Here is a 25,306-nt window from a genome sequence, read left to right as displayed (position 1 = left end):
TGCTTGTGGCAGTGTGAGGACACACTAACAGAGAGCACCTCTAGCTCGATGAACGCACGCTCAATAAGACATCAGATTACCCATTAACCGTTTTGGGAGAAAACTTCATATCATAAATATGTTCCCTGTATGCCAAAGCCATGCTTGTCTAATTTAATGAATGCCAGAAGTGCATGAGAGGGATGTGAGAAGCCGTTCAGAAGTGCGTCCCAGACTCTGTCTCCTGTGGATCCCACGGGACTGTTTACCAACCTTGAACACCTCCACATGTACGCCTGCCAAGGCTCACAACTAAGACCACACACACACACACACTTACACACAACTACACTCACACACCACCTGATATACTCACCTGCAGTCCAGCAGTATTGTATACTAAAATATGATGTATATTCACATTACACCCACACCTCATTATTTGAGTTAAACCGACACAATCCATTGTTTCCAGATTATCTGTGACGGTGAAACCAAGAGCAGATTGTGTTTCTTGTCAGCCTTCATATGTATTGATCCTGACTATTATACTGACAACTACATGAAGGTGATGTGGTGAATAAGAACTGTGGAAATGTAGACTTTCTTTTCTCTCTCCCTCCCCCTCCCTCACACTCTCCTGTCAGATTAAACAATGTCTGCGCTAAGAATAAACCAGGTGTCCTGGAGTCTTTATGACGATAGGAGAGGAGGTAGAAATGCTCACTTCCTGGAGTGTCATTCTGACAGTCTCAGATGCTGGGCTAGACCACTTCTGTTAGAAATCCTGATGAGTTACATGGTGGAGAAGTGGTCTGACCCAACACGAACAGGCTGCTTCTCCTGGGTGGGGAAGACACAATCTGGAAACACGGCAGGTGTCCAGAGTCCTTGTGGTCTGTCTAGCTGAAGTTATGGTCTCTCTAGCTGGAGTCATGGTCTCTCAAGCAGGAGCCATGGTCTCCCCTAGCAGGAGGGACTAGTCTCCCCTAGGAGTGATTTCTCTCACCTGGCAAACTCCACTGATGCACATGTCCAAGGCGTCGGCACGGCAACGAGTCCCGTCCAGCACCTTGGGGGCGAGCTCCACGGTGAGACTCCGCCCCTTGGCCTGGCAGTGAAGGGCGCAGGGCGTGGCCGGGTCATAGGGCACGGGGACCCACTCATAGGTCACGCCCTGGTACTTGATGTCATTGTGGGCGGAGCACTGTTGGGAACGAAAGTCTCCGGAGTCAGGAGGACAGTCCTGAGGGAGGAGAGAAAGAAGGGATGAGATAGAGAGAGGGAAGAAGGGATGAGAGAGGGAGAGAAAGAAGGGATGGGAGAGGTAAGAAGGGATGAGATAGAGAGAGGGAAGAAGGGATGAGAGGGAGAGAAAGAAGGGATGAGATAGAGAGAGGGAAGAAAGGATGGGAGAGGGAGAGAAAGAAGGGATGAGATAGTGAGAGGGAAGAAGGGATGAGAGAGGGAGAGAAAGAAGGGATGAGAGAGGGAGAGAAAGAAGGGATGAGATATAGAGGGAAGAAGGGATGAGAGAGGGAGAGGGAAGAAGTGATGAGAGAGGGAGAGAAAGAAGGGATGAGATATAGAGAGGGAAGAAGGGATGAGAGAGGGAGAGGGGAGAAGGGATGAGGGCAGGAATGGGAAGATTGGTTGAAGGTGGTGTTTTTTTTAATCGACAGAAACTGGTTCTGAGAAACACTGCAACTTCAAGGCTTCATTCAAGGTTCCCTTGGCTTTGTACAGCCTGCTGTAGAGCCAGGGCACCGCACACCTCCTCCTCTCCTACTGAACACATCAATCCTGGCACATCGTCCTCTCCCAGTCAGAGAAAAATATACAATCCTTCATCCCTCACACCCGCTAACACGCAGGAAGACAAAACGCCAACAGACAGCCTTGACTACAGCGAGCCGGTTACAGAAGGCCCTCGCTATCCTCCTCCAGGAGAGGCATGGGATAAATATTATACTGGGAACTCTTCCCACTCGCTATGATTGAAAGCATTGCTGCTCCGCTAGTTCCAGACGTGACCACTTCAGTGGAGCGCAGAGAGGATTCGGAGGCTCCTCTCTTGATTGGAGTGGCGTGACGTGGGGGAATAGTGCTGGTGGTCTCTGTTGCTTTGAATAGACCGGCTGTGTATCTGTGGTCTGGCCTGCTTAACGCATACAACAGCTTTAACATGGGGGGACTATTCTGGTGCTGTTCACTGATGGACTGAATAAAAGCTGTTGACTTCACCATGTGGACCGTCACAGACCTGTGAATAGACCTCACTAGCTTTTGTATATGAGAACAACTAGAATCTGATTATTTTATACGTATAAGCAGTGAAGTGAACACTGATAAGACTTGTCGAACTGTTTAGCATGTTTACTTTATAGGTCAGTTAGCAGATGGTTTTATCCAAAGCGACTTACAGATATGTCTATGGGTGTGGGCATGTTTGTGTGTGTGTGTACAGTGTGTGTGTGTTTGTGTTGCACGCTCATACTCACTGTGTTGCTGCATGTTCTGTAGCGGATGTTGTTGCCTTCGCACTTTCTGGAAAGCAAGGCAGAACCAAACATCGTTAGAACTAATTGAAACCAACAGAACAACAGTAAACAATTAAGCCTGACTGAAAATATTCATTGTTAAAGTAATTTAAAAAAACTCCCATTCCTTTCATCACAAATACAACTATGTGAAACTACATAGTTGAAACCACAAACATAGATTTATAATGCTCACCAAGAATCTATATAAAAAGATTTTCTTCACTTGTTTTCTTAAAACACCAGAGGTTTTGTCCTTTAAAGAGATTCAAATGGGAGTCAAGTCAGCCCTAGCAGTCACCCTGGGTTATAGCTTTCTTACACACACACACTTTCTCTCTCTCTCTCTCTCTCTCTCTCTCTCTCTCTCTCTCTCTCTCTCTCTCTCTCTCTCTCTCTCTCTCTCTCTCTCTCTCTCTCTCTCTCTCTCTCTCTCTCTCTCTCTCTCTCTCTCTCTCTCTCTCTCTCTCTCTCTCTCTCTCTCTCTAAATTCTACCATAAAATTACTTTCCCTTTGACAGTATAGACAGGCTACAAACTCCGTTCCACCTTGTTAGCAACAATAACGACACACAATCTCCCGGTGTCTGTTAACTGCCACAAAGTGCACATTTTCACCCCTGGCAAAGAATAACATTGAACTAAACTGGCAGCAGCTCCTTTGTCGAGGTGTGAAGGTCCAGTGGTCTCCCATTCGCGCAGACGTGCAAGCAGAGACCACAGCACTGTCCTTCAGCTGGGTCCATGAAAAACCAGCACTGACACCAAGGGCCCTATCTTACACCCAGCGCAATTGACTTTGTACACCGACGCATGTATCATTCCTATTTTGCACCCGGCGCACAGCAGACTTTTCTCTCCACAGACGCACGTCGGTAAATTAGGGAATGAACTTGCACAAAAAAAAAAATTCATTAGAAATCTCTATGTATGTGAACTTGATTTGTAACAATTGTGGCAATTTCTTCCCATTGGTAGGCCTACTTGGTTGCTTATCACAATGTATGCTCATGTTTTGGCTTCCCGCATTGTTTTTTGTGGCTATCTCGTTGTTTATGATCATTGACCTATGCACTTTTTGTAAAGCTCTCTCTTGGAAGTCGCTTTGGATAAAAGCGTCTGCTAAATAAATACATGTAAATTTAATTCACACCCACGCCTGTTTAACCGAAGCTAATTTATGGGGGGTTCTCCCATCACCATACAATGTCACATCTATATCTTTTACGGCCCTAACAAGAACGTCGGCCTCCTCGGCTGTGAACCGCTCCTGGCCTGCGCCTGGCAAATCCGCCATTATAATAGCAATCCGCCATGGAACAAGCGCGCCTGCTCTTAAATGGAATGTTAGATGACGCTCTGATTGGTTTATTGCACGTTACGCCCAAACCACACCCATGAGTAATGTTGCTACCTCAGACCAACCCATTTTAGATTTGTGTCGGACGCAATTTTTTATCCCGCTGGTATAATAGCAACAGCGCCAGAGTCCCGCCCCCAAAGTTACTTGCGTTTTGCGTTTGATACTTGCGTTTCAGATCGTTAAAATAGGGCCCTTGTGTGAATACGTCCTTATTACCGTAATGAACCCATTAATAGTCTTCCCTGTATGAATCACTCATCCATAGTGTGTGTGTGTGTATGTATGTATGTGTGTGTGTATAAAACCATTATTTCAGAGTGGAAATGTATATACAGTATGTATATACACTATTTGTCTTCTAATGAATACATAAGACTTAAACAGCTGACAGAGAGATTGAGAGAGAGCAGAGAGAGAGCGAGAGAGAGTGAGCGAGAGAGAGAGCAGAGAGAGAGAGAGTGAGCGAGAGAGAGAGCAAGCGAGAGAGAGAGAGCGAGAGAGCGAGAGAGAGAGAGCGAGAGAGAGAGTGAGCGAGAGAGAGCGAGAGAGAGAGAGAGCAGAGAGAGAGCGAGAGAGAGAGAATGAGAGAGCGAGACAGAGGGAAGCTAAGAGAAAGAGGTCCCTGCTGTTGAGTGTCCCTGTAACAGATTGAAATGCATGTTCATCCTGTACTGAAGAAGACAATATATACATAGTCAGTGTGCCTGGGAGAATGCTGAACACAGACACAAACCAGCAGAATAAAGAACAGTAGATACAACAGTGGAATACCGTGTGCACAGCATACAGATGTTTTTATAGACAGCATACAGATGTTTTTATAGACAGCATACATATGTTTATAGACAGATAGTTCCTCCTGGTGCTGTGTGTAGGGTAAAATAGAGCAAGTGTGTGTGTGTCTGTGTGTGTCTGTGTGTGTCTCTGTGTGTCTGTGTGTGTGTGTGTGTGTGTGTCTGTGTGTGTCTGTGTGTGTGTGTGTCTGTGTGTGTCTGTGTGTGTGTCTGTGTGTGTCTGTGTGTGTCTGTGTGTGTGTGTGTCTGTGTGTGTCTGTGTGTGTCTGTGTGTGTCTGTGTGTGGCGGGGAGAGGGGGGGAGGTGGACACTGTCTCTCTCCTCTCCAAAAGCAACACTGGAGCCATACACTAGCCCAGCTCTCGATCTCAATATGTGTTCGTTCTTGTGAAGATGTCTGTGTCAGTTAAACTAATGTGTGTCCTTAACTCGAGGGTGTGTTTTGAGATTGAAACAGGAACAAGACAGCACATATTACACTGTGTTTAGATTTTCACACTAGCTGTCCACTTCTCTCCTCTTACAACCTACACACACACACACACACACACACACACACACACACACACACACACACACACACACACACAGCCTATCCAAGTACAACAGATGTACTCTGGCTTGTGTGGTGAATAAGGTTTCTGTAATTGCAGCGTAGTAAATCTCCTTGCGTGGATCCTGAACAAATCAGCCCCAAATCACTAGCAGACTTGCTGCTGCTAAGGGAGACTTGCAGGAGTCTGAATTACTCTGCTCGGACATCACAGACTCTACAGGAGTTGCAAGATGACATCTCATCAAACATCAAACAACCAGCATAGACACACAGGTCACGTGTTTTGATTGCACAGCTATTCATCTCCACCATTGTTGCAAAAAGGAGACATTCCTGGGTAAGTAGACTGTAATTCTATCCACAGAGGAAAAACAAGACCATCATAGGTAACAACCAAGAGAGTGAGTTTCTGAACCAATCGTTGTGATGTTATTGACAACCAGCAGATAAGCCTACCCCTACACAGCATCGGTATCAGAAGTTATAACTTTTCCTAACATATAAACGCAAAAAAAAAAAAAAGTACCTTAATTTTAAACTGGGGGCAAAGGCTGTGTAGATTCATATATATATATATTTGTTTTTTGAATAAATTGAGTAAACATTTGTTGAGCAACTGTTCCGGCAGCGGCCCCCTTCAAGCGTTTCATAGCAACAACACGCCAGAGGGAAAGTCCACGTTTTGTGCTCTGTAGTAAGACATGGGTTTTTGCTGTGCAGTGAATGCAATCTATTCTGCACTTGTAAAGGTAAATAATGTGTTATTAGTTGTGCTGTCGCAGTGCCGTTTGTATTGGCTGTTACTCAGTGTAGCCCACTGTGGTTTAATTCAGTTGCAGCAAAGAGTATAGACTCAGTGTAGCCCACTGTGGTTAAATTCAGTTGTAGCAAAGAGTATAGAAGTATGTAGTTGCTTGTTCTATTTACAAGGATCCATGCCTTGTAGCTACATGGTTGTCTTTGGGCCTTGCTCACTCAAATTGAGTGAGCGTGTACGGGTCGGTCAATCTGGTTCTTCAATAAGTTAACTTATTCAATAAACAATCGCGGTCCAGGACAGTGAGTGACCTTACATATTCAAATAAATTCTGAATATGTGAATGTCCGTATGAATACGTACGAAACTGGAGTGAAGCACCACGACAGTCCAAATACCATATTCATTTTATCTTACCTTGCCTGGTATGCTGAGATATGATTAGCGATGTGCCTAGTGAATACAGACCCTTTCTTGACTCTGACCAGTGAAAAAAGTGGCTACTATGCATCATATCTGATCCCTGTACGCTACGGATAAAGGTGTCTGCTAAATGAATAAAATGTAAAAATGTGTATCAATCCAACACCCTTCTAAGTGTTACTCAAAAAGGACAGGAGGAAGAATAGACAGAACCCATCTCTGGCGCTACAGGCTTGTATTCTATGGACAGCTCGCGTGGGCGTATAGAGTTGTTTTTCTTATTCTCGGCCTCAAAGGAAGCTGAATTCTGTCCATAATCCCTTCTGCCAATCATCCAGGTTTAGTAGCCCGTGTGGTTCGTGTGGTTGAAACTTGTGCAGTAAAACAGTTGTTAATTCTACTTTGGCAGGCAGGCTACGATGGTCCCAACAGTAGGGGTGATGCGCAGGTTGAGCTGTGTTCAAGAACAATGGGAGAGCTGCCACAGCTGGGACACAACCCAAAGACAGCGGCCAGGGGAGCAGTCTGAATCTGATTGGCCGTGATGTGGAGCACTTCCTGAACAAGCATCGCCATCAGCCTGCTGAGAGAAACTCTCTGGAGTGCTGGCTCTGATGTACATGACAGATGAACAAACTGTAATCACAACATCTACACAATTTACAAGTCCACACAGAAGACGAGGGTTTTACAAGGAACAAACACATACAGCAAAGTAATGGTAAAAACGCTTTGCGTCATTAATATTCGTCTCATTCTTTCTGGAGTTCTGGACTGCAGTTATGTATAATGCATTTTCTCAATAGAGAATGGCACCGGATTTCTTTTCTGCTCTCCTCTTATCTTCTCTATTCTCCCCTCCTCACTCTTGACTCCATAGGGAGAGTCTGGTTCCTGTCAGGGTTTTCACACTGTGTCACTCTGTACCTTTCTCCATGTATGTCTGTTCGCACTCGTGTGTGTGCGTTCATGTGTGTAAGTATGTGTGTGTGTGTGTGTGTGTACTGACCCTCCGTTGAGACAAGTGCACAGGGAGTAGGGCGTGTGTGCGCATGTCTGTGCATGTCTGTGTGTGTGTGTGTGTGTGTGTGTGTGCATGTCTGTGTGTGTGTGTGTGTGTGCATGTCTGTGTGTGTGTGTGGGTGTGTGTGTGTACTGACCCTCCATTGAGACACCTGCGTAGGGAGTAGGAAGCCCCGCCCCCACAGGTGCGTGAGCAGTCGCTCCAGGTGCCCCAGGCGTCCCAGCCGACGTCCCCGTCCTCGTCAGAGCGTGTCATCCTGGACGCCTGCAAGAGACAACGACACAGGTCAACCCTCCGCATGCTCAACAGCAGGACAAGGTATCTCCATCTATACCGGGGGATAGACACAGATGGATATCACCAGAACAGCCAAGTTACTGCCGAAGTTGTCACTGTCCTAGTGGGGATAATGTGTATCTCATACCCTGTGGGTTCTAGAGACTATTGTCTGGGTTCAGACAGTCCTGGTTTCTGTCCTGGTTAATATAACCCCCCCTCCCCCCCCCCACAGGAAACAGAAAGACACAACAGGAAACAGACTCAACAGGAAACAGGAAGACCCAACTGGAAACATCTATTCGCCAGAAAGGGATGAAACAAAATGGAGGTCTAGCACCCGAATGTGAGTGACCAGCGGAGAATGAATATGACTATTTGGTTTTGACAGACACAGTTCACAGCTAGTTCATAATAACCCTGCTCTCCTCCATGCTGGGGTTAAGTGTACATGGGCAGAGAACCATTAAAGGATTGGGTTATCTGGCAAGGGAAGCACAGAATAACACTCTGCGGTTTGAAACAGAGCTAATGTGGAAATGTATATATGCTTCCCAAATGACTTCTTTCAAGCAGAGTCATTTAGGAGAGGCATGCACGTAAGGTATGCACGCGTAGGTTCTCTCGCTGTCAGGATCTCCATAGACTTCACATCCAATGCAATAGATCCCTTTATCGAAATCTATCACATTCATCTGACAGAAAATACATGGAGAAAGTAAAAGATACAGACCACACAGAGTAGGGGAAGTTATAAATGAACATGGAACTATAACTTTTATTATGACCTGGATCCACAGATGTAAAGATATTCCCATCATATTACCCAGTCAGAGAGACCAGTGGAGATGAGACCAGTAAAGGGCTAGACTGATACTGATACATACAGGCTATCAAAACAGAGAGGTCAGGCTAGACCAGTGAGACCAGTGAGACCAGTGAAACCAGTGGATACTGGACCAGTGAAACCAGTGAGACCAGTGAGACCAGTGGAGCCGGGATGCTGAGGGACTGGTCCTTGTATAGCACCATGACATCATCCTCCAAAGATAGCAGCATCTTAGATTCTAGACAGGATAGACTCTCCCACCATCAGCTAGTCTCCCTGTCTCCCCCTAATCCAGGGTCCTACTCAGCTACCCCCCTGTCTCCCCCAGGGTCCACACAGTGGGTGTGTGCCTGCGTGCGTGCGTGAGTGAGTGTACACTGTAAAAGGTCTTGAAGAATACGAGAGTGAAAGAAAGAAAAGAGAGAGAGAGAGAGAGGGAGGGGGGTTTCTGGCTCGCTCTCACCAAAAATAGGAAAGTTGGCTTCCTCGGGGTCAGTGATGTCACAGCAGACCCTGGTGCCAGAGACAGAAGGAATCTGATGCTCTGTGTGCATGTGTGTGCGTGTGTGCGTGTGTGTGTGTGTGTGCGTGTGTGTGCGTGTGTGTGCGTGGTGTGTGTGCGTGGTGTGTGTGCGTGTGTGTGTGGTGTGTGTGTGTGTGTGCGTGCGTGTGCGTGTGTGTGTGTGCGTGTGTGTGTGTGCATGTGTGTGCGTGGTGTGTGTGTGCGTGTGCGTGCGTGTGTGTGCGTGTGTGTGCGTGTGCGTGCGTGTGTGTGTGCGTGCGTGTGCATGTGTGTGCGTGGTGTGTGTGCGTGTGTGTGCGTGCGTGTGTGTGCGTGCGTGTGCGTGCATGTGCATGTGTGTGCGTGGTGTGTGTGCGTGTGTGTGCGTGCGTGTGTGTGCGTGCGTGTGCATGTGCGTGGTGTGTGTGCGTGTCTGTGCGTGTGTGTTGCTCTATTTTAGAGAAAGAGCTACTCCTTCCTGGGTTTTAAAACAGTGTCCTCCAGTCGGGTCACCGGAGTCAGAAAAGAAATTATGCATTGACGTTATGCTCGCTGTTATTTCTGGAGAAGCGAGCAGAGTCTGTCCACCAACCATATCTCGTGGCTTCACTGAAACTGCTAACACAGGAAAAACTTGAATTCACCTGACAGTCATATTTATGCCTGGTCAACCGTAATGAACACGTCTGACGTACATCTGTCGGCTTGATTCCATCTCTGCTTCCAGAACTAGGTCTCCCTGACGCTGGCTGGGTCAGATCAGGACCTGTCCAGAACCCTTCGCTCTCTCTGCATCGTGAACAGGACCCGTCCTGCATCGGGAATCTGGGGTGCTGGGATTTTGGAATGATCAAACTTTGCCTGACAACCACAACCTCCCACCAGACACAACCTCCCACCAGACACAACCTTTACCAGAACAAACCACACCCATACTGGACCTCTACCAGACTGAACCAGATACGTTTGTGTTCCAGTGTGGGGATGAAACCACCCTTTGTTGCTGTGCTCAATCCACTCAGGACTTCGTAATAACATTGGTATGAGGAGAATCTCTGCTCCCAGGCTGCTGGGCTGGCAGCACTGGCTTGGTCTTTTGTGTGAGTTCTGCATAACTCAGTATCAGCATTCTGTGTCCACTTGGACTGGCTAGATTATCAAGACTGCCCATAAAAACACACCGTCACCACACAGCAGAGAGAGAGAAAAAGAGAGGGGAAAAGCGAGAGAGAGAGACTCCAGGGAGATGATGCAGAAAGTCATATCAGACTTCAGGACTCTGAAAGTTTCAGGTTTGGTAAACAGTCTTGCATCACTTGTTTTCCTGACTAACAACTCCTACTGAGGGGAAATAGCTGGCAGGTGGAATGAGAAATGTTAAACTGCTGTATATTTGAGCGTGTGGATTAAATCATTATTTCCGGATGCATAAGTGTGCCATGTATGCTCTGTGTGTTTCAGTGTTCCCCTGGCCATACCTATTTTATTGCTGCACCCCATCCCTTCTGCAGGCTCCACACCACATCCTGGGGTTTATCATCTGGTTCCATTCCCCTTGTTGCTCACAACAGCATAACTGAACAAGGAAACCAGACCAGTCTCCCGTTTATCTTAACTGAAGTCCTAGCAGTGTGATAACCAACCATCTCCTGCCTGCCCGGCAACCGTCTCCTGCCCGGCAACCGTCTCCTTCCCGGCAACCATCTCCTGCCCTGCTACCTGTCCCTCTGTCACAGTGTGACAGGTGTCATTGCTTTGCTGGTCAGTATCGCTTCCTCCCTCCCTTGCCCACACTGTGGTTCTGGCATGCGTCCTCTTGACTGCAAGCAAAGACCGCATTTCAGAAACAAATCCTTACCCAGCTATTCCACCGAAAAGCTAGTAATTAGATGGTGGGCGGTAACCGCAGCACCAGGTCGTTACATCCCGGGCATGATAGTACAACCAGGGCTCTATAAACCGAATGTCTTCAGATGTAGTTACTGCTTTAGCTTGGCTAGCTAACGGCTACAAATGTAGTTACACAATCACCCAGAGGGAATCACTCAGATTTTTGTATAATTAAATGTGAGTTCCAGATGTGTCTGAATGTGTAAGTGTGTTCCGTCTCCACACAACCGTGAGAGAGTAAACTGAAACCCAAGCTTTCTCTGTGACTTAACAGGACATGGCCAAACAAAAGGCCAACATCTGTGTTTGTCCTGTGACTGATGCCTAACTTGACAGTGTGCTCCTTAACCACCGGCCTTCAATGAGCGTCATTACTCTCCCTTTCACAATGTGGAGGAGACAGTCCCTCTCTTCACTTCTCTCTTTCTTAATCCGTCTGTATATCCAATTTTTTCTCATGTATTATACCCTTTCCACCATCTTATCTCCATATCTCCTGCAGTACCTTCTCTCCCCTCTCCTCTTCCCCCTCTCCTACCCTCTCCTCTTCCCTCTCTCCTACCCTCTCCCCTCTTCTCCTACCTACTCTACCCTCTCCTCTTCCCTCTCTCCTACCCTGTCCCGTCTTCTCCTACCTACTCTCCCCTCTCCTCTTCCCTCTCTCCTACCCTCTCCCCTCTTCTCCTACCTACTCTCTCCTCTCCTCTTCCCTCTCTCCTACCCTCTCCCCTCTTCTCCTACCTACTCTCTCCTCTCCTCTTCCCTCTCTCCTACCCTCTCCCCTCTTCTCCTACCTACTCTCCCCTCTCCTCTTACCCCTCTCCTACCCTCTCCTTCTACTTACTCTCCTCTCTCCGGTCTCTCGTTTCTTTCTGCCTCTGTCTGAGTGTCAGAGAGCAGGCCGCATCCCGCTGCGCTCGAGAGACAGCTGGGCTTCATACCTGTCTGTCAGGTGGCAGAGAGGTAGAGAACACTCACCTTCATCCCAGCTGCTAGCCTGCTAGCCAAACCAAACAGCCACATGGAGACTGACAGCTCCACTCTGCCTCGGGCTGTTCGGCTCATCATTCTCTTCTTACAGCCAGCCAGAACCAGGTACACACACACGTGTGTGCGTGCGTACACACACAGTGGATGTGAGCTGATCTGTCCTCTTTTTCCCCCAGTTTTAATTGGTTTAATGCCAGTCCACCTAAAGATGGACAGCATCAAATGTAGGTCCTTCATAACTTACAGTTTGTATGTTATTCAGACTGGTATTGGTATGCCAATAGGTATATGCTCTTCTAGAAATCAGAAATCTAGATTTTTTTTTCTTCCTATACCCAAACTGCAGGTCAGAGTTAGAAAGATGGAGGTGAGAGAAGGTGGAAGGTGAGAAAGTATGAGGAGAGAAGATGGAGGGAGGGAAGGAGGAAGGGAGAGAAGATGGAGGGAGAGAAGATGGAGGGAGAGAAGGAGAAAGGGAAGAAGGTGATGGTGGAGGGAAGGGAAGGTATTGCTTTTCTCCGACCAGACCTCTCTCCTCAGACCCCAGGCTGTGACTGTATGACTGATCTGCATGTATGACTGCCTGCAGCTACACCTGGATGAGAGGGGCCTGAGGAGAGAGGTCTGCAGTCGGACCCTTCCCGGAGAAGTGAATTTGCATTCAAATTTTTTTGCCTCAAATTTCTTTGCTTAGAAAATCTTGTGGTATCTGAATTTTTCTTGAATCTTTTCAGATTTTTTGGGTTAGAATTTTTGGGATCTGAATTTCACCATTCGAAACTTGAACAGTAAAGTACGTTTTTGATCTGATTTTTAAGAGGTGAATTCAAAACCAAATTCGGTGGTGTTTAAATTTCAATATTAAGTATTCAATGCCTTTTAAAATACAAAACATGATGTCTCTGACTTGCATAGAGAGAGAGGCATCCTGGTGGATCCTATTTAACTCCCCAAAACTATGGAACAAATTACCCATAAATATTAGGGAAGCTAACACTCTAGACATTTTTAAAAGACAGCTTAAAACCTACCTTTTTACCGAAGCATTTAAGTAATTTTATCTCAAAAGGGTTTTCCTACTTTTTAAAGTTGTTTCTCTCTTGAACAGAGATCTTATTGGGATTTGTATTATTGTTTGAATTATTTATCACTTGTATTATTGTTTTTATTGATTTTATGTAAAGCACCTTGAGCTACAATTCTTGTATGAAATGTGCTATATAAATAAAGTCTTACTTACTTACTTACTTAACTTCCTGACACACACTCAGCTTCATCTCTCTGCTCTAGAAGGATATCAATTGTCATAAGAATCTAATAAAAAGTAGCTGCAATAAATACCTCAACACAATGAGGCTTCATCGGTCCTGTGGCTGAGCACACAGGAGGAGGGGAGAGGGGTCTGGTAAACAGTGATGAGTCTGCATTATAATAGACATATTAACTAGGCAATTATGCTGTGGATATCTGCAAGAATATTTACGCTTTCTTTAGTACCCACATCACAACAGGAGGTCAAACATCAATCAGTGAGTGTGGATGTTCGTGTGTGTGTGCGTGAAGGAGTGCCTTTGCTTGTAAGGCTTGATGAACTGCTCGCTGTTCAAAGAGAAATGATCATTATGGCTAAAAAAAGGAATCCACCCTACCCCTCCCCCCTCCCCTCCTGTCTCTAATCATAATGGGAAGCAGTGAGCTACACTTCAGACTTAGACAAATATTGGTTTAATATGGCTTTTACATTCTATGCACATCTGTGGTTAGGTCGTCAGCTAGTTCTATTTCAGACTCAGAGGGATAGTCCCACCGACTGACTCATAAATCACCTCAACTTTCTCTTCCTCAAGCCCGTAACACACACACACACACGCACAGGCTCACACACAAACACACACACACACACGCACAGGCTCACACACAAACACACACACACACACACACACACAGGCTCACGCACACACTTGCTTACTCTCAAACACAGACAAACGCACACACATTCTCTCACTATCCTCCTTTCTCCAGCTTATGAAAGCCTGTTGTTCCCAATAACATGCCGCAAGTTCTGAAACCCTCCCAAAATCCCTCCACTGTATCCCCTTAAAGCTTTGCACTGTCACCCAGCAGTAAAGGCCATTGCACACTGAGTCCGAAATTCGTATCCGAAATGTTCGCACGTTAAAAAATTTATAGGACCTCACGTTATGTCAATGCCTCCGAAGCTTTCGGAGGCATTGACATAAAAAAGTTCGGATCGGGTTCAATTTTCTGCGTATTCGCATCCATAGCCAGCATTTTGATAGTTTTTGTCAATTCAGAGCCACCGAATGTTGAGGCTGACGATTGCAAAAAAACGCATACGAAAATTTCGCCCTCAGTGTGCAAGGGCCTTAACCCTCTACCTCGGCCTTACAGTGAGGCTGGACGCTGTTGCTATACTCTACACCTGGGAGTCAGTTGGCTGAGCGGTGAGGGAGTCGGGCTAGTAATCCGAAGGTTGCCAGTTCGATTCCCGGTCATGCCAACTGACGTTGTGTCCTTGGGCAAGGCACTTCACCCTACTTGCCTCGGGGGAATGTCCCTGTACTTACTGTAAGTCGCTCTGGATAAGAGCGTCTGCTAAATGACTAAATGTAAATGTACACCTGTCACACTCACTATGAAAGCTCGTAATTGAACTAAACCTTACTGGTCCTAAGGCTGCACACAGTGTCCATTTTGTTTCAAGTAGCTAGCTGGACTAGCAGCCGGAAAATATACATTTTGTCCTTCGTTGACTTTTATATATTTATATTTGTATTATATTTAGTCATTTAGCAGACGCTCTTATCCAGAGCGACTTACAGTAAGTACAGGGACATTCCCCCCCGAGGCAAGTAAGGTGAAGTGCCTTGCCCAAGGACACATAGTCATTTTACACGGCCGGGAATCGAACCGGCGACCTTCTGATTACTAGCCCGATTCTCTAACCGCTTTTAATGATCTTCCACTCCCAGAGCGACGAGCACTCCGTGATCCTACCTTAGGAAATGAACACATGGCAAGAGGGTGGAGAGGGAGTGGGAAAGAGGGAGAGAGAGATTTTACCCAGTGAGAGACTATAAACTCTGCTGCAGAACTCTGCACCTAGTTTCACGAGCAGCAGGAGAATTTAGAGGAGCTGTACTAACAACCCTGTATATGTCCGCAGCCATCCCAGATAGAGACTCCGTCACAGAGGCATCATCCACACTCACAGTACACACCTAGATGTGTACTGTATGTGCTCTGAGGGGGGAAATATAAGCGATAACTAGATGACTCACATATATACACAAGTGGAGTTCCATCAGAGTGTGTTATATAGGTCTAGGTATCTCCCTCCAGGGTTCCACTACAAACAGATGAAACCAGAAACCAGAACACTGGAGTAGAGGGAGCAGAGGGAAGCTGCTTAGCACACTATCCAACCCACTGGCTAGTCCTGCTTAGTGTCAGCAAAACAAACTTCACACAAACTCCTTGACCCTGAATCCTTTGTTATGCATATGTGATAGTCTGGCGTAATTTCAGGACTAATTGGATATTTGATGGCGTGATGTGTGTATGTGCACAGTTGGTTTCAGATCTTAAGAGTTATCTGATGGGGGGGGGAGGTTATGGAGGTGATTGAACACACAGAACAAAGTGCAAGGTTGTGTTGTGAGGTCAGCTTGTCTCCTGTGAACTGGCCAGCCTCCAGGCTCCTGGGTCAGTGTGAAGGTTCTGCTTTCTACTCATATTCTTCATGTCATCATTAGTCCGGCATGACTAACCTTGGGCACACCATGACGGGCAGCCAGGGTGGCCAATTACTGGGGCTACCTTGGATTTGGTACAGACCTCTGCAAAGGTAAAGGAATGTAAGCAACACACACACACACGTACAGCTTGCCCTCAGCCTCTGTTCACCACCCACTGCCCATCAGTCATTTGGTAGGTCCAAACATTTGGTCAGCGGCCAGTGCCCTGGGGGTCTGCTAGCTTGGCTAGCTTCTGCTCGCTAATTCCCTCGTCGCTAATTTGTCCCGCAGTAATTCCAAAGGCAGGGGAAAGAAACGTAAACTGTGTTTGTGAGAAATAGGAGGCTCTTTCAGTAAATCGTTTGTCAGTGCAGACAGAGGAGTCTGGAGGTAATTGTGTGATTAGTCACTGGTGACCAGGTTTACAGAATGTTCTGGCTGAGTTTTGACACTGTTTTCTCATGAATGTGACTCTGACAGAAACAAAAGTCTAATTGATACCAAATATCCCACCGAGGATATGGATCAGAGTGTCAAAATGCTTTTCCCATCGCGTCTGTCCTTGTGTTTGTCCTAGACTGTGCTAGAACTGTGTGAAGTCAACCAACAGACAAAAGCTCTCTGGAGCACTTTCACACAGTAGGAGCCTGTGCAGTAGGAGCCTGGAATCCTGCAAGCTCTGCACGATCACGTAACATCTCCGGTAACTACGAAGCTCATTATCTCAACTTCTCTTCCGGATGAGGGAGATGATGGACAGAGAATACGCTCCCAAAGGCATACAAATGACTGTGTAGGTCGAGTGCTCTCCACAACACTGTGTCCTGAGTTGTTCTGTTTTCTCCCCAGGTCAGGGATGTACTAGGATGTCCAAACATCTTTTCATCAGAAGAAGAAGAAGTTTCCTGGTGATCAGTAAGTTTAACCTAGTGAATCTTCATCATCACTAGCGTGCTCCATCATCATCATCACTAACTGACATCATGGCCAAGTCCTTGCTCTGAATCTGATCAAGCTGCAGGAGGGAACCTCTCAGGTCAGACTCTGCAGACCTCTCTAACCCACAACAGAAGTGACCACATTTAGTCATTTTAGCAGACGCTCTTATCCAGAGCGACTTACAGTAAGTACAGGGACATTCCCCCCGAGGCAAGTAGGGTGAAGTGCCTTGCCCAAGGACACAACGTCATTTGACACGGCCGGGAATCGAACTGGCAACCTTCAGATTACTAGCCCGATTCCTCAACCGCTCAGCCACCTGACCACACATGACGACAGTGAGGCCTTCCTGCTAGGGTTGGATGCCAGCTCCGCCCCCACGGCACCAGGCTCCATCCCTCCAGCTTCATCCCAGTCCCCACCCTCGCTCTGGCATGGGGCCAGCGACACACAGCCAGCCAGGCCCAGCCACCAGAAGAACACATCCACCACAATCCGGCCATTGTTCCAGCCTGGTGTTAGCCACCTAGCATAATAACATCATTAGAGAAGGCTGGAAGATCAGTCTTCATTGGAGTGTGTTACACCAGGTACCTGCTGTGGAAGTCTTGCAGTAAAAGCTGCTCTACCGCTGGACCACAAGAACCACTGCCAGCCATTAAACATCCATTAGCTTCCTATTAGATTCCTCACAAGCTTCTCTATGTGGACACATGGCCGAAGGCTGCCTTCACTCAGAACCTCTGCACCACCATTATTGAGAATTTATAATACAATACTTGGGTTGTGTGTTTACAGTTATTCTGCAGCTATATTCTGCTGCTGTAGCTTACTCTGCATCGTGGCTGCGTTTAAAGTAGAGCTGATGACAGCTTGTTCTCACTAATCTGAGGTGGGTTCAGAGATTCTGTCATATCTGATGCGGATCTAATGTGATTATCTGGGTTACCCTTGCTGTTTCAAAATCCTTTATGAATCGTATTATTTTCTAACTGTTTTTACTTTTATCCACAAACTGTTCTCATCATTACATAGTCATATGAATGCTGAACTGAAGCTACTTGTACATACAATGTGTCAGAACGTCCAAACATGGAGACAGCTTTCAGAAATCTATATGATCATGTCTGGTGTCCAGACTTCAGCTGCCAAGCATGAGGATAAGACATGTCATCATTATACATTAGGCACATTTTCCACATCTCTAAAGTTAAATAGGAATGGGACTGGTGTGGTCTGGGACCCCATGTAGTCAGACTGGCCAGTACTTTTCCACTGCCAGGCATGTCTGCACCTCTGTTTCCATTGGTGTCTGTCAGTCTGTGTGTGTGTGTGTGTGTGTGTGTGTGTGTGTGTGTGTGTGTGTGTGTGTGTGTGTGTGTGTGTGTGTGTGTGTGTGTGTGTAATTGTCAGCATCTCTTGTCTGTATCTGTGGCCTTGTGTGTGTGTGTGTGTGTGTGTGTGTGTGCATAATTGTCTGCATCTCTGTCTGTATGCATGGCTTTGTGTGTATGTGTGGCTTTGTGTGCGTGTCCCAGTCAGAGCCAGACATATTGTATTTCCAGTTGTGCCACTCCTGTCTGTGCTCCTGTCTGTGTTGGCCAGGGAGGCTCCCAGTGCAGCCCCTGCTGTGTTCGTCCTGCCATCCAAACACATTAGGCTCTAGACCTAGGGTCTCCCAGCCTCCAGCGCACACTTACACACCCCTCCTACCGAGAGAGAGAGAGAGAGAGAGAGAGAGAGGGAGGGAGGGAGGGAGGGAGGGAGGGAGGGAGGGAGGGAGAGAGAGAGAGAGAGAGAGAGAGAGAGAGAGAGAGAGAGAGAGAGAGAGAGGGAGGGAGGGAGGGAGGGAGGGAGGGAGGGAGGGAGGGAGGGAGGGAGGGAGGGAGGGAGGGAGGGAGGGAGGAGAGAGAGAGAGAGAGAGAGAGAGAGAGAGAGAGAGAGAGAGAGAGAGAGAGAGAGAGACCACACCCCTCCCTCCTCCTTGCACACCCCTCAGCCCCCCCCCCCCTCCCCCACTCTGGGTCCAAACAGCCACAGAGCCCAACAAGGAAAATATTAATAGAAACGAAAACTTGGTCTGGTATTGAACTTACTTTGAGGGGATTTGAAACAACTTCCTTATGGGCGGCAGAACCGTTCTGCTGCCTTTCATTCTAGAATATGAAAGACTATAATCCTGATTAAAACTGGAGTTGTTCCCATTTTCCTCAGATAGAGGAACATGTTAAGCCTCTCTCTGATACCCCTAAACCTCCTGAGCTGTCAGCCAACTTTAAGTCCCTGGTGACACTCTGGAGAGAGGGAAGGGCCCTGGGAGGCCAAGACACGCGGGAGAGGAGAAGGTCCTGGGAGGCCAAGACACGCGGGAGAGGAGAAGGTCCTGGGAGGCCAAGACACGCGGGAGAGGAGAAGGTCCTGGGAGGCCAAGACACGCGGGAGAGGAGAAGGTCCTGGGAGGCCAAGACACGCGGGAGAGGAGAAGGTCCTGGGAGGCCAAGACACGCGGGAGAGGAGAAGGTCCTGGGAGGCCAAGACACGCGGGAGAGGAGAAGGTCCTGGGAGGCCAAGACACGCGGGAGAGGAGAAGGTCCTGGGAGGCCAAGACACGCGGGAGAGGAGAAGGTCCTGGGAGGCCAAGACACGCGGGAGAGGAGAAGGTCCTGGGAGGCCAAGACACGCGGGAGAGGAGAAGGTCCTGGGAGGCCAAGACACGCGGGAGAGGAGAAGGTCCTGGGAGGCCAAGACACGCGGGAGAGGAGAAGGTCCTGGGAGGCCAAGACACGCGGGAGAGGAGAAGGTCCTGGGAGGCCAAGACACGCGGGAGAGGAGAAGGTCCTGGGAGGCCAAGACACGCGGGAGAGGAGAAGGTCCTGGGAGGCCAAGACACGCGGGAGAGGAGAAGGTCCTGGGAGGCCAAGACACGCGGGAGAGGAGAAGGTCCTGGGAGGCCAAGACACGCGGGAGAGGAGAAGGTCCTGGGAGGCCAAGACACGCGGGAGAGGAGAAGGTCCTGGGAGGCCAAGACACGCGGGAGAGGAGAAGGTCCTGGGAGGCCAAGACACGCGGGAGAGGAGAAGGTCCTGGGAGGCCAAGACACGCGGGAGAGGAGAAGGTCCTGGGAGGCCAAGACACGCGGGAGAGGAGAAGGTCCTGGGAGGCCAAGACACGCGGGAGAGGAGAAGGTCCTGGGAGGCCAAGACACGCGGGAGAGGAGAAGGTCCTGGGAGGCCAAGACACGCGGGAGAGGAGAAGGTCCTGGGAGGCCAAGACACGCGGGAGAGGAGAAGGTCCTGGGAGGCCAAGACACGCGGGAGAGGAGAAGGTCCTGGGAGGCCAAGACACGCGGGAGAGGAGAAGGTCCTGGGAGGCCAAGACACGCGGGAGAGGAGAAGGTCCTGGGAGGCCAAGACACGCGGGAGAGGAGAAGGTCCTGGGAGGCCAAGACACGCGGGAGAGGAGAAGGTCCTGGGAGGCCAAGACACGCGGGAGAGGAGAAGGTCCTGGGAGGCCAAGACACGCGGGAGAGGAGAAGGTCCTGGGAGGCCAAGACACGCGGGAGAGGAGAAGGTCCTGGGAGGCCAAGACACGCGGGAGAGGAGAAGGTCCTGGGAGGCCAAGACACGCGGGAGAGGAGAAGGTCCTGGGAGGCCAAGACACGCGGGAGAGGAGAAGGTCCTGGGAGGCCAAGACACGCGGGAGAGGAGAAGGTCCTGGGAGGCCAAGACACGCGGGAGAGGAGAAGGTCCTGGGAGGCCAAGACACGCGGGAGAGGAGAAGGTCCTGGGAGGCCAAGACACGCGGGAGAGGAGAAGGTCCTGGGAGGCCAAGACACGCGGGAGAGGAGAAGGTCCTGGGAGGCCAAGACACGCGGGAGAGGAGAAGGTCCTGGGAGGCCAAGACACGCGGGAGAGGAGAAGGTCCTGGGAGGCCAAGACACGCGGGAGAGGAGAAGGTCCTGGGAGGCCAAGACACGCGGGAGAGGAGAAGGTCCTGGGAGGCCAAGACACGCGGGAGAGGAGAAGGTCCTGGGAGGCCAAGACACGCGGGAGAGGAGAAGGTCCTGGGAGGCCAAGACACGCGGGAGAGGAGAAGGTCCTGGGAGGCCAAGACACGCGGGAGAGGAGAAGGTCCTGGGAGGCCAAGACACGCGGGAGAGGAGAAGGTCCTGGGAGGCCAAGACACGCGGGAGAGGAGAAGGTCCTGGGAGGCCAAGACACGCGGGAGAGGAGAAGGTCCTGGGAGGCCAAGACACGCGGGAGAGGAGAAGGTCCTGGGAGGCCAAGACACGCGGGAGAGGAGAAGGTCCTGGGAGGCCAAGACACGCGGGAGAGGAGAAGGTCCTGGGAGGGGGGGGATGGGACATTTCACTATGAGGCCGTCTCTGGTAGCTTCTCGCTGATAAAACCATCTTGAGAAGCCAGATCTGAAGCTGGGGGTGTACAAGATAGGGAGGAGGGAGGAATAAAGGAAGGGAGAGAGAGAGAGAGAGAGAGAGAGAGAGGGTGAGAGGGAGAAAAAGAGGGAGGGAGAGATAGAGAGAGAGAGACCCCTGGGGAGGTACAACAATAGTTTGTGGAGGAAATGAGCTCTGAGGCTCACGAGAGAGCAGGGAGCCCTGCACGGCCTGCACTCTGATGAGGCTCTGAATAGAGCACACACACACACAGATGAACACACACACAAACACAAACATGTACACACACACACACACAGACGCACACACAAAATACACTGGCTGAAAGCACACGCCCAATCACATCTCCAATGTCCCAAGGGCTGCCCAATCAGCAGCTTCCATTCTGCCACAGGAAGGAAGCTGGTCTCCCACCCAGACATCCACAGCTCCAATTAGAACAGAAATCTCCCAGGAACCCCCCATTGATTAATACAACCGCAAATATGCCAGGGCGTCACAGGTCACTGGCTGTTCTGATCATAGACATTAAAGAAACAGAATGGACTCCTAATAACGCTTCACTCTGGATGAGCCGTGCTCCCTCTGCTCCTGTCAGCTCTACATCTGCGTGGTGCGGTGGTGTTTCCAGGAGGATGGGATCCCTGCGGTTCAGGGGTCATTTACACGCTGGGTTACGACACTAACATTAGCTCGGGCCTCAACAGGTGATACACGCACACACACACACACATCCACTCATACACACACTCACCCCCCCCCCCCCCACACACACACACACACACACTGGTCTGTAGGAAAGCTTTCAGGGTGACTGAGGGTGACCTAGTATCTGCCCCACCACATGTATATTTATGAATAGATATTTATATACGTTTATATATATATTTATGTACTCTGTCCTAATCAGCCATGTGTCCTCTCATAATTGTTTACCGGGCCTTAGCAACAGCAACACAGCCTCAGCCAAGTCCATCCGTGAGGAAATAAAGGTGCACGTGTGAGACTGTGCGTGACTGTGTGTGTGTGTGACGGTGTGTGTGTGACTGTGTGTGTGTGTGACGGTGTGTGTGTGACTGTGTGTGTGTGTGACGGTGTGTGTGTGACTGTGTGTGTGTGTGACGGTGTGTGTGTGACTGTGTGTGTGTGTGACGGTGTGTGTGTGACTGTGTGTGTGTGTGACGGTGTGTGTGTGACTGTGTGTGTGTGTATGTTTACACTGTTATTGGCTGACTATCCCAGCAACATTGGCTGGCTTACAAGAGCAGTTATTAATGGATGAACTGTATGTTTCCTTTAGCAGGAGCAGGTTCAGGCCATCCAGCTACAGAGAGCTGAGGATCAGCATCCGATCAACCAGGCCCAACACACACACACACACACACACACATACACACACAACACAACAACACCCACAGGATACCCCAACACCCACAAGACATCCCAACACACACAGGACACCCCAACACACAACACACAAAAATACACACACACACCCCAACACACACACACCCCAACACACACACACCCCAACACCCCAACACACACCCCAACACACACACACCACAACACCCAGGACAGCTCAACACAAAAGCATCTCCCTCCAGTGGAACTTTCATCCCAGCTTCTGTGTGACTCAACACTTGCCTTCCATGCTAGCTTACAGGAGTTCCCTCTCATATTTAAACCTCTTATACCATTAGCTGATTTATACAGTACAACGGTGTGCGTTAAGAGCACTAATGCTCTTGACAAAAGGCTTGCTGCTAAAAGGACGAAAGCAGTGGCGAGCAGGGGGGAGCGCCTGAAGCGCTGGTGATTACACCTGTTTATTTGAACAAGCATCACTATTATGTTGAAGTATATGCCCAGCCTCTGTGAGTGTGTGTGTGTGTGTGTGTGTGTGTGTGTGAGTGTGTGTGAGAAGGAGAGAGAGTGTGTGTGTGAGAGAAGGAGAGAGAGTGTGTGTGTGTGAGAGAAGGAGAGAGAGTGTGTGTGTGTGAGAATGAGACAGAGAGTGTGTGTGTGTGAGAAGGAGAGAGAGTGTGTGTGTGTGTGTGTGTGTGTGTGTGTGTGTGTGTGTGTGTGTGTGTGTGTGTGTGTGTGAGAAGGAGACAGAGTGTGTGTGTGTGTGAGAAGGAGACAGAGAGTGTGTGTCCCCCCGCAGAAACAACCAGGGCGAAAGCGTTGTAAGCTTAAGTTGATCGTAGAATCCATAGTTTTTAGAATCTTAGTTTTACGGGCCGTTCCCAAAAACGTCGTAGCCAGTGTCTCTTGAAAATTCGTAGCTCTTCAAAGCGCATAGATTAGCCGATGGTTTTGTTTTTGCTCGATCGTTGCTACGATCCATCGTTATTGGGAAACGCAGCCCAGTTTTGTTGTGCTTATCTCTGCTTTGCTCTGTCCTACTCTGCTCTACTCCGTATAAACTCTCTGAACACTGAAGTCCTGGAGTCACAGTCGAGCTGCATAGACTCTGTATGGGACTCTGTATGGACTCTGTATGGACTCTGTATGGACTCTGCATGGACTCTGTATGGACTCTGCATGGACTCTGCATGGACTCTGCATGGACTCTGTATGGACTGCATGGACTCTGTATGGACTCTGTATGGACTGTATGGACTCTGTATGGACTCTGTATGGACTCTGTATGGACTCTGCATGGACTGTATGGACTCTGTATGGACTCTGTATGGACTCTGCATGGACTCTGCATGGACTCTGTATGGACTCTGCATGGACTTTGTATGGACTCTGTATGGACTCTGCATGGACTCTGCATGGACTCTGTATGGACTCGGTATGGACTCTGTATGGACCCTCTTCAACACCTATACTGTGTATTGTCTTCCAAGGGAAGCAGTAAACTAAACTCCTACTTCGTCTCATGAAAATAATGTGACAAGATAGTCTGTGCCTGGCTATGGGCCTGGGGGGTGAAAGCAAAGAAGGAGTGTGATTATGGAGAGATAAAGCAAACACATATCCGATTCAAATCTGTATGGAAACCCAAACGTATATGGGTTAGGCTTCATATACGGCTGTTTTTACCATAGTTGGACCAGGAGAGAGACACCGTTGGTGCTAATTAACTCTTACAAGAGAAAATACACACAAGGAAGCGAGAGAAAAAAAAGAGGAAGAGAGGAGGGTAAAAATAACAGCGAATAAAAATAATCTTTGCGAGGAAGGGATCGTTCCTTCTAATTACAAAGCATTCCAGCGAGATGGAGACGACGGAGGGATGGAGGGAGGGAAAACTGGAGGGGGTATGAGGGGAGAGAGACCGAGAGAGAGGGAGAGAGACAGGGGCACAGGGGAGGGAGACAGAGAGGAAGAAGGAGAGAGAGAGGGAGAGAGACAGGGGCACAGGGGAGGGAGAGAGAGGAAGAAGGAGAGAGAGAGGGAGAGAGACAGGGGCACAGGGGAGGGAGAGAGAGGAAGAAGGAGAGAGAGAGGGAGAGAGACAGGGGCACAGGGGAGGGAGAGAGAGGAAGAAGGAGAGAGAGAGGGAGAGAGACAGGGGCACAGGGGAGGGAGAGGAAGAAGGAGAGAGAGAGGGAGAGAGACAGGGGCACAGGGGAGGGAGAGAGGGGAAGAAGGAGAGAGGGAGGGAGAGAGGGAGAGGAGAGGAAGAAGAAGAGAACAGAGGGAGGGAGAGTGTGAGTTATGTGAGCTGTGAGCTCCGGGTGGTGGGACTGCTGGGACTGAAGAAGAGGACGAGAAAGTAAATGAAAGGAGGATGAAGAGTGGAGTAGGAAGGGGTGGAAGAAGAGAAAGAGTAGAAAGAGAAAGAGGAGGAGGAAGGTTACATTAGTAGTTAATGGGGTCAAGTGTTTTAGTGCTTTTAATTAGTCTGGTCTGGAAAAATGCCCCCTGCCCCCTCAACCCTGACTTCCCTCTTCTAGCCTGGACCCTCCAGGAGGGAGGTCCCTGCATTGTCTTTGGCACCCACTGGTGCACACACACACACACACTCACACACGAAAAAAAAACATCGGATATTATTTCTTTAAGTAAACGTCTTGATAAACTGTATTAAAAATTGATGGTTCGCATCTGGCGACTTGCAGGCGTAGATAAAAAAACATCTCTTTCGGCGACTGAAGTCATACAGTGAATATTAACGACAAGTAAATAATCCCATCTCTCCCATCCAGATCTCAGCAGAGTGATGGAATGAAGCGTGCGGAAGGATAAACCTGTGAGCACATTGAATCCTCTTACAGCGGACTGAGAAAGAGTTTCCAACCACTTGTTAGCAGC

The 25,306-nt window shown here is 48.8% G+C and overlaps 1 protein-coding gene across 1 annotated transcript in view; it reads right to left on the bottom strand.

Annotated features, from left to right (window-relative positions):
• LOC136955514 (ADAMTS-like protein 3) overlaps positions 1-25,306 on the bottom strand; it is a 92,864-nt gene that overhangs the window by 13,530 nt on the left and 54,028 nt on the right. Inside the window, exons 4-6 of the mRNA XM_067249230.1 lie at positions 7,573-7,700; positions 2,481-2,526; positions 989-1,225 (exon numbers count right to left, since the gene is read on the bottom strand). Coding sequence (XP_067105331.1) covers positions 989-1,225; positions 2,481-2,526; positions 7,573-7,700 — 411 coding nt within the window. The remainder of the gene's footprint in view (positions 1-988; positions 1,226-2,480; positions 2,527-7,572; positions 7,701-25,306) is intronic.

The sequence above is a fragment of the Osmerus mordax genome, chromosome 13, assembly GCF_038355195.1.
Source record: "Osmerus mordax isolate fOsmMor3 chromosome 13, fOsmMor3.pri, whole genome shotgun sequence".
Lineage (NCBI taxonomy): Eukaryota > Metazoa > Chordata > Actinopteri > Osmeriformes > Osmeridae > Osmerus > Osmerus mordax.
The sequence above is the reverse complement of the archived record's forward strand: the minus strand, read 5'-3'. Positions and strand labels throughout refer to the sequence as shown.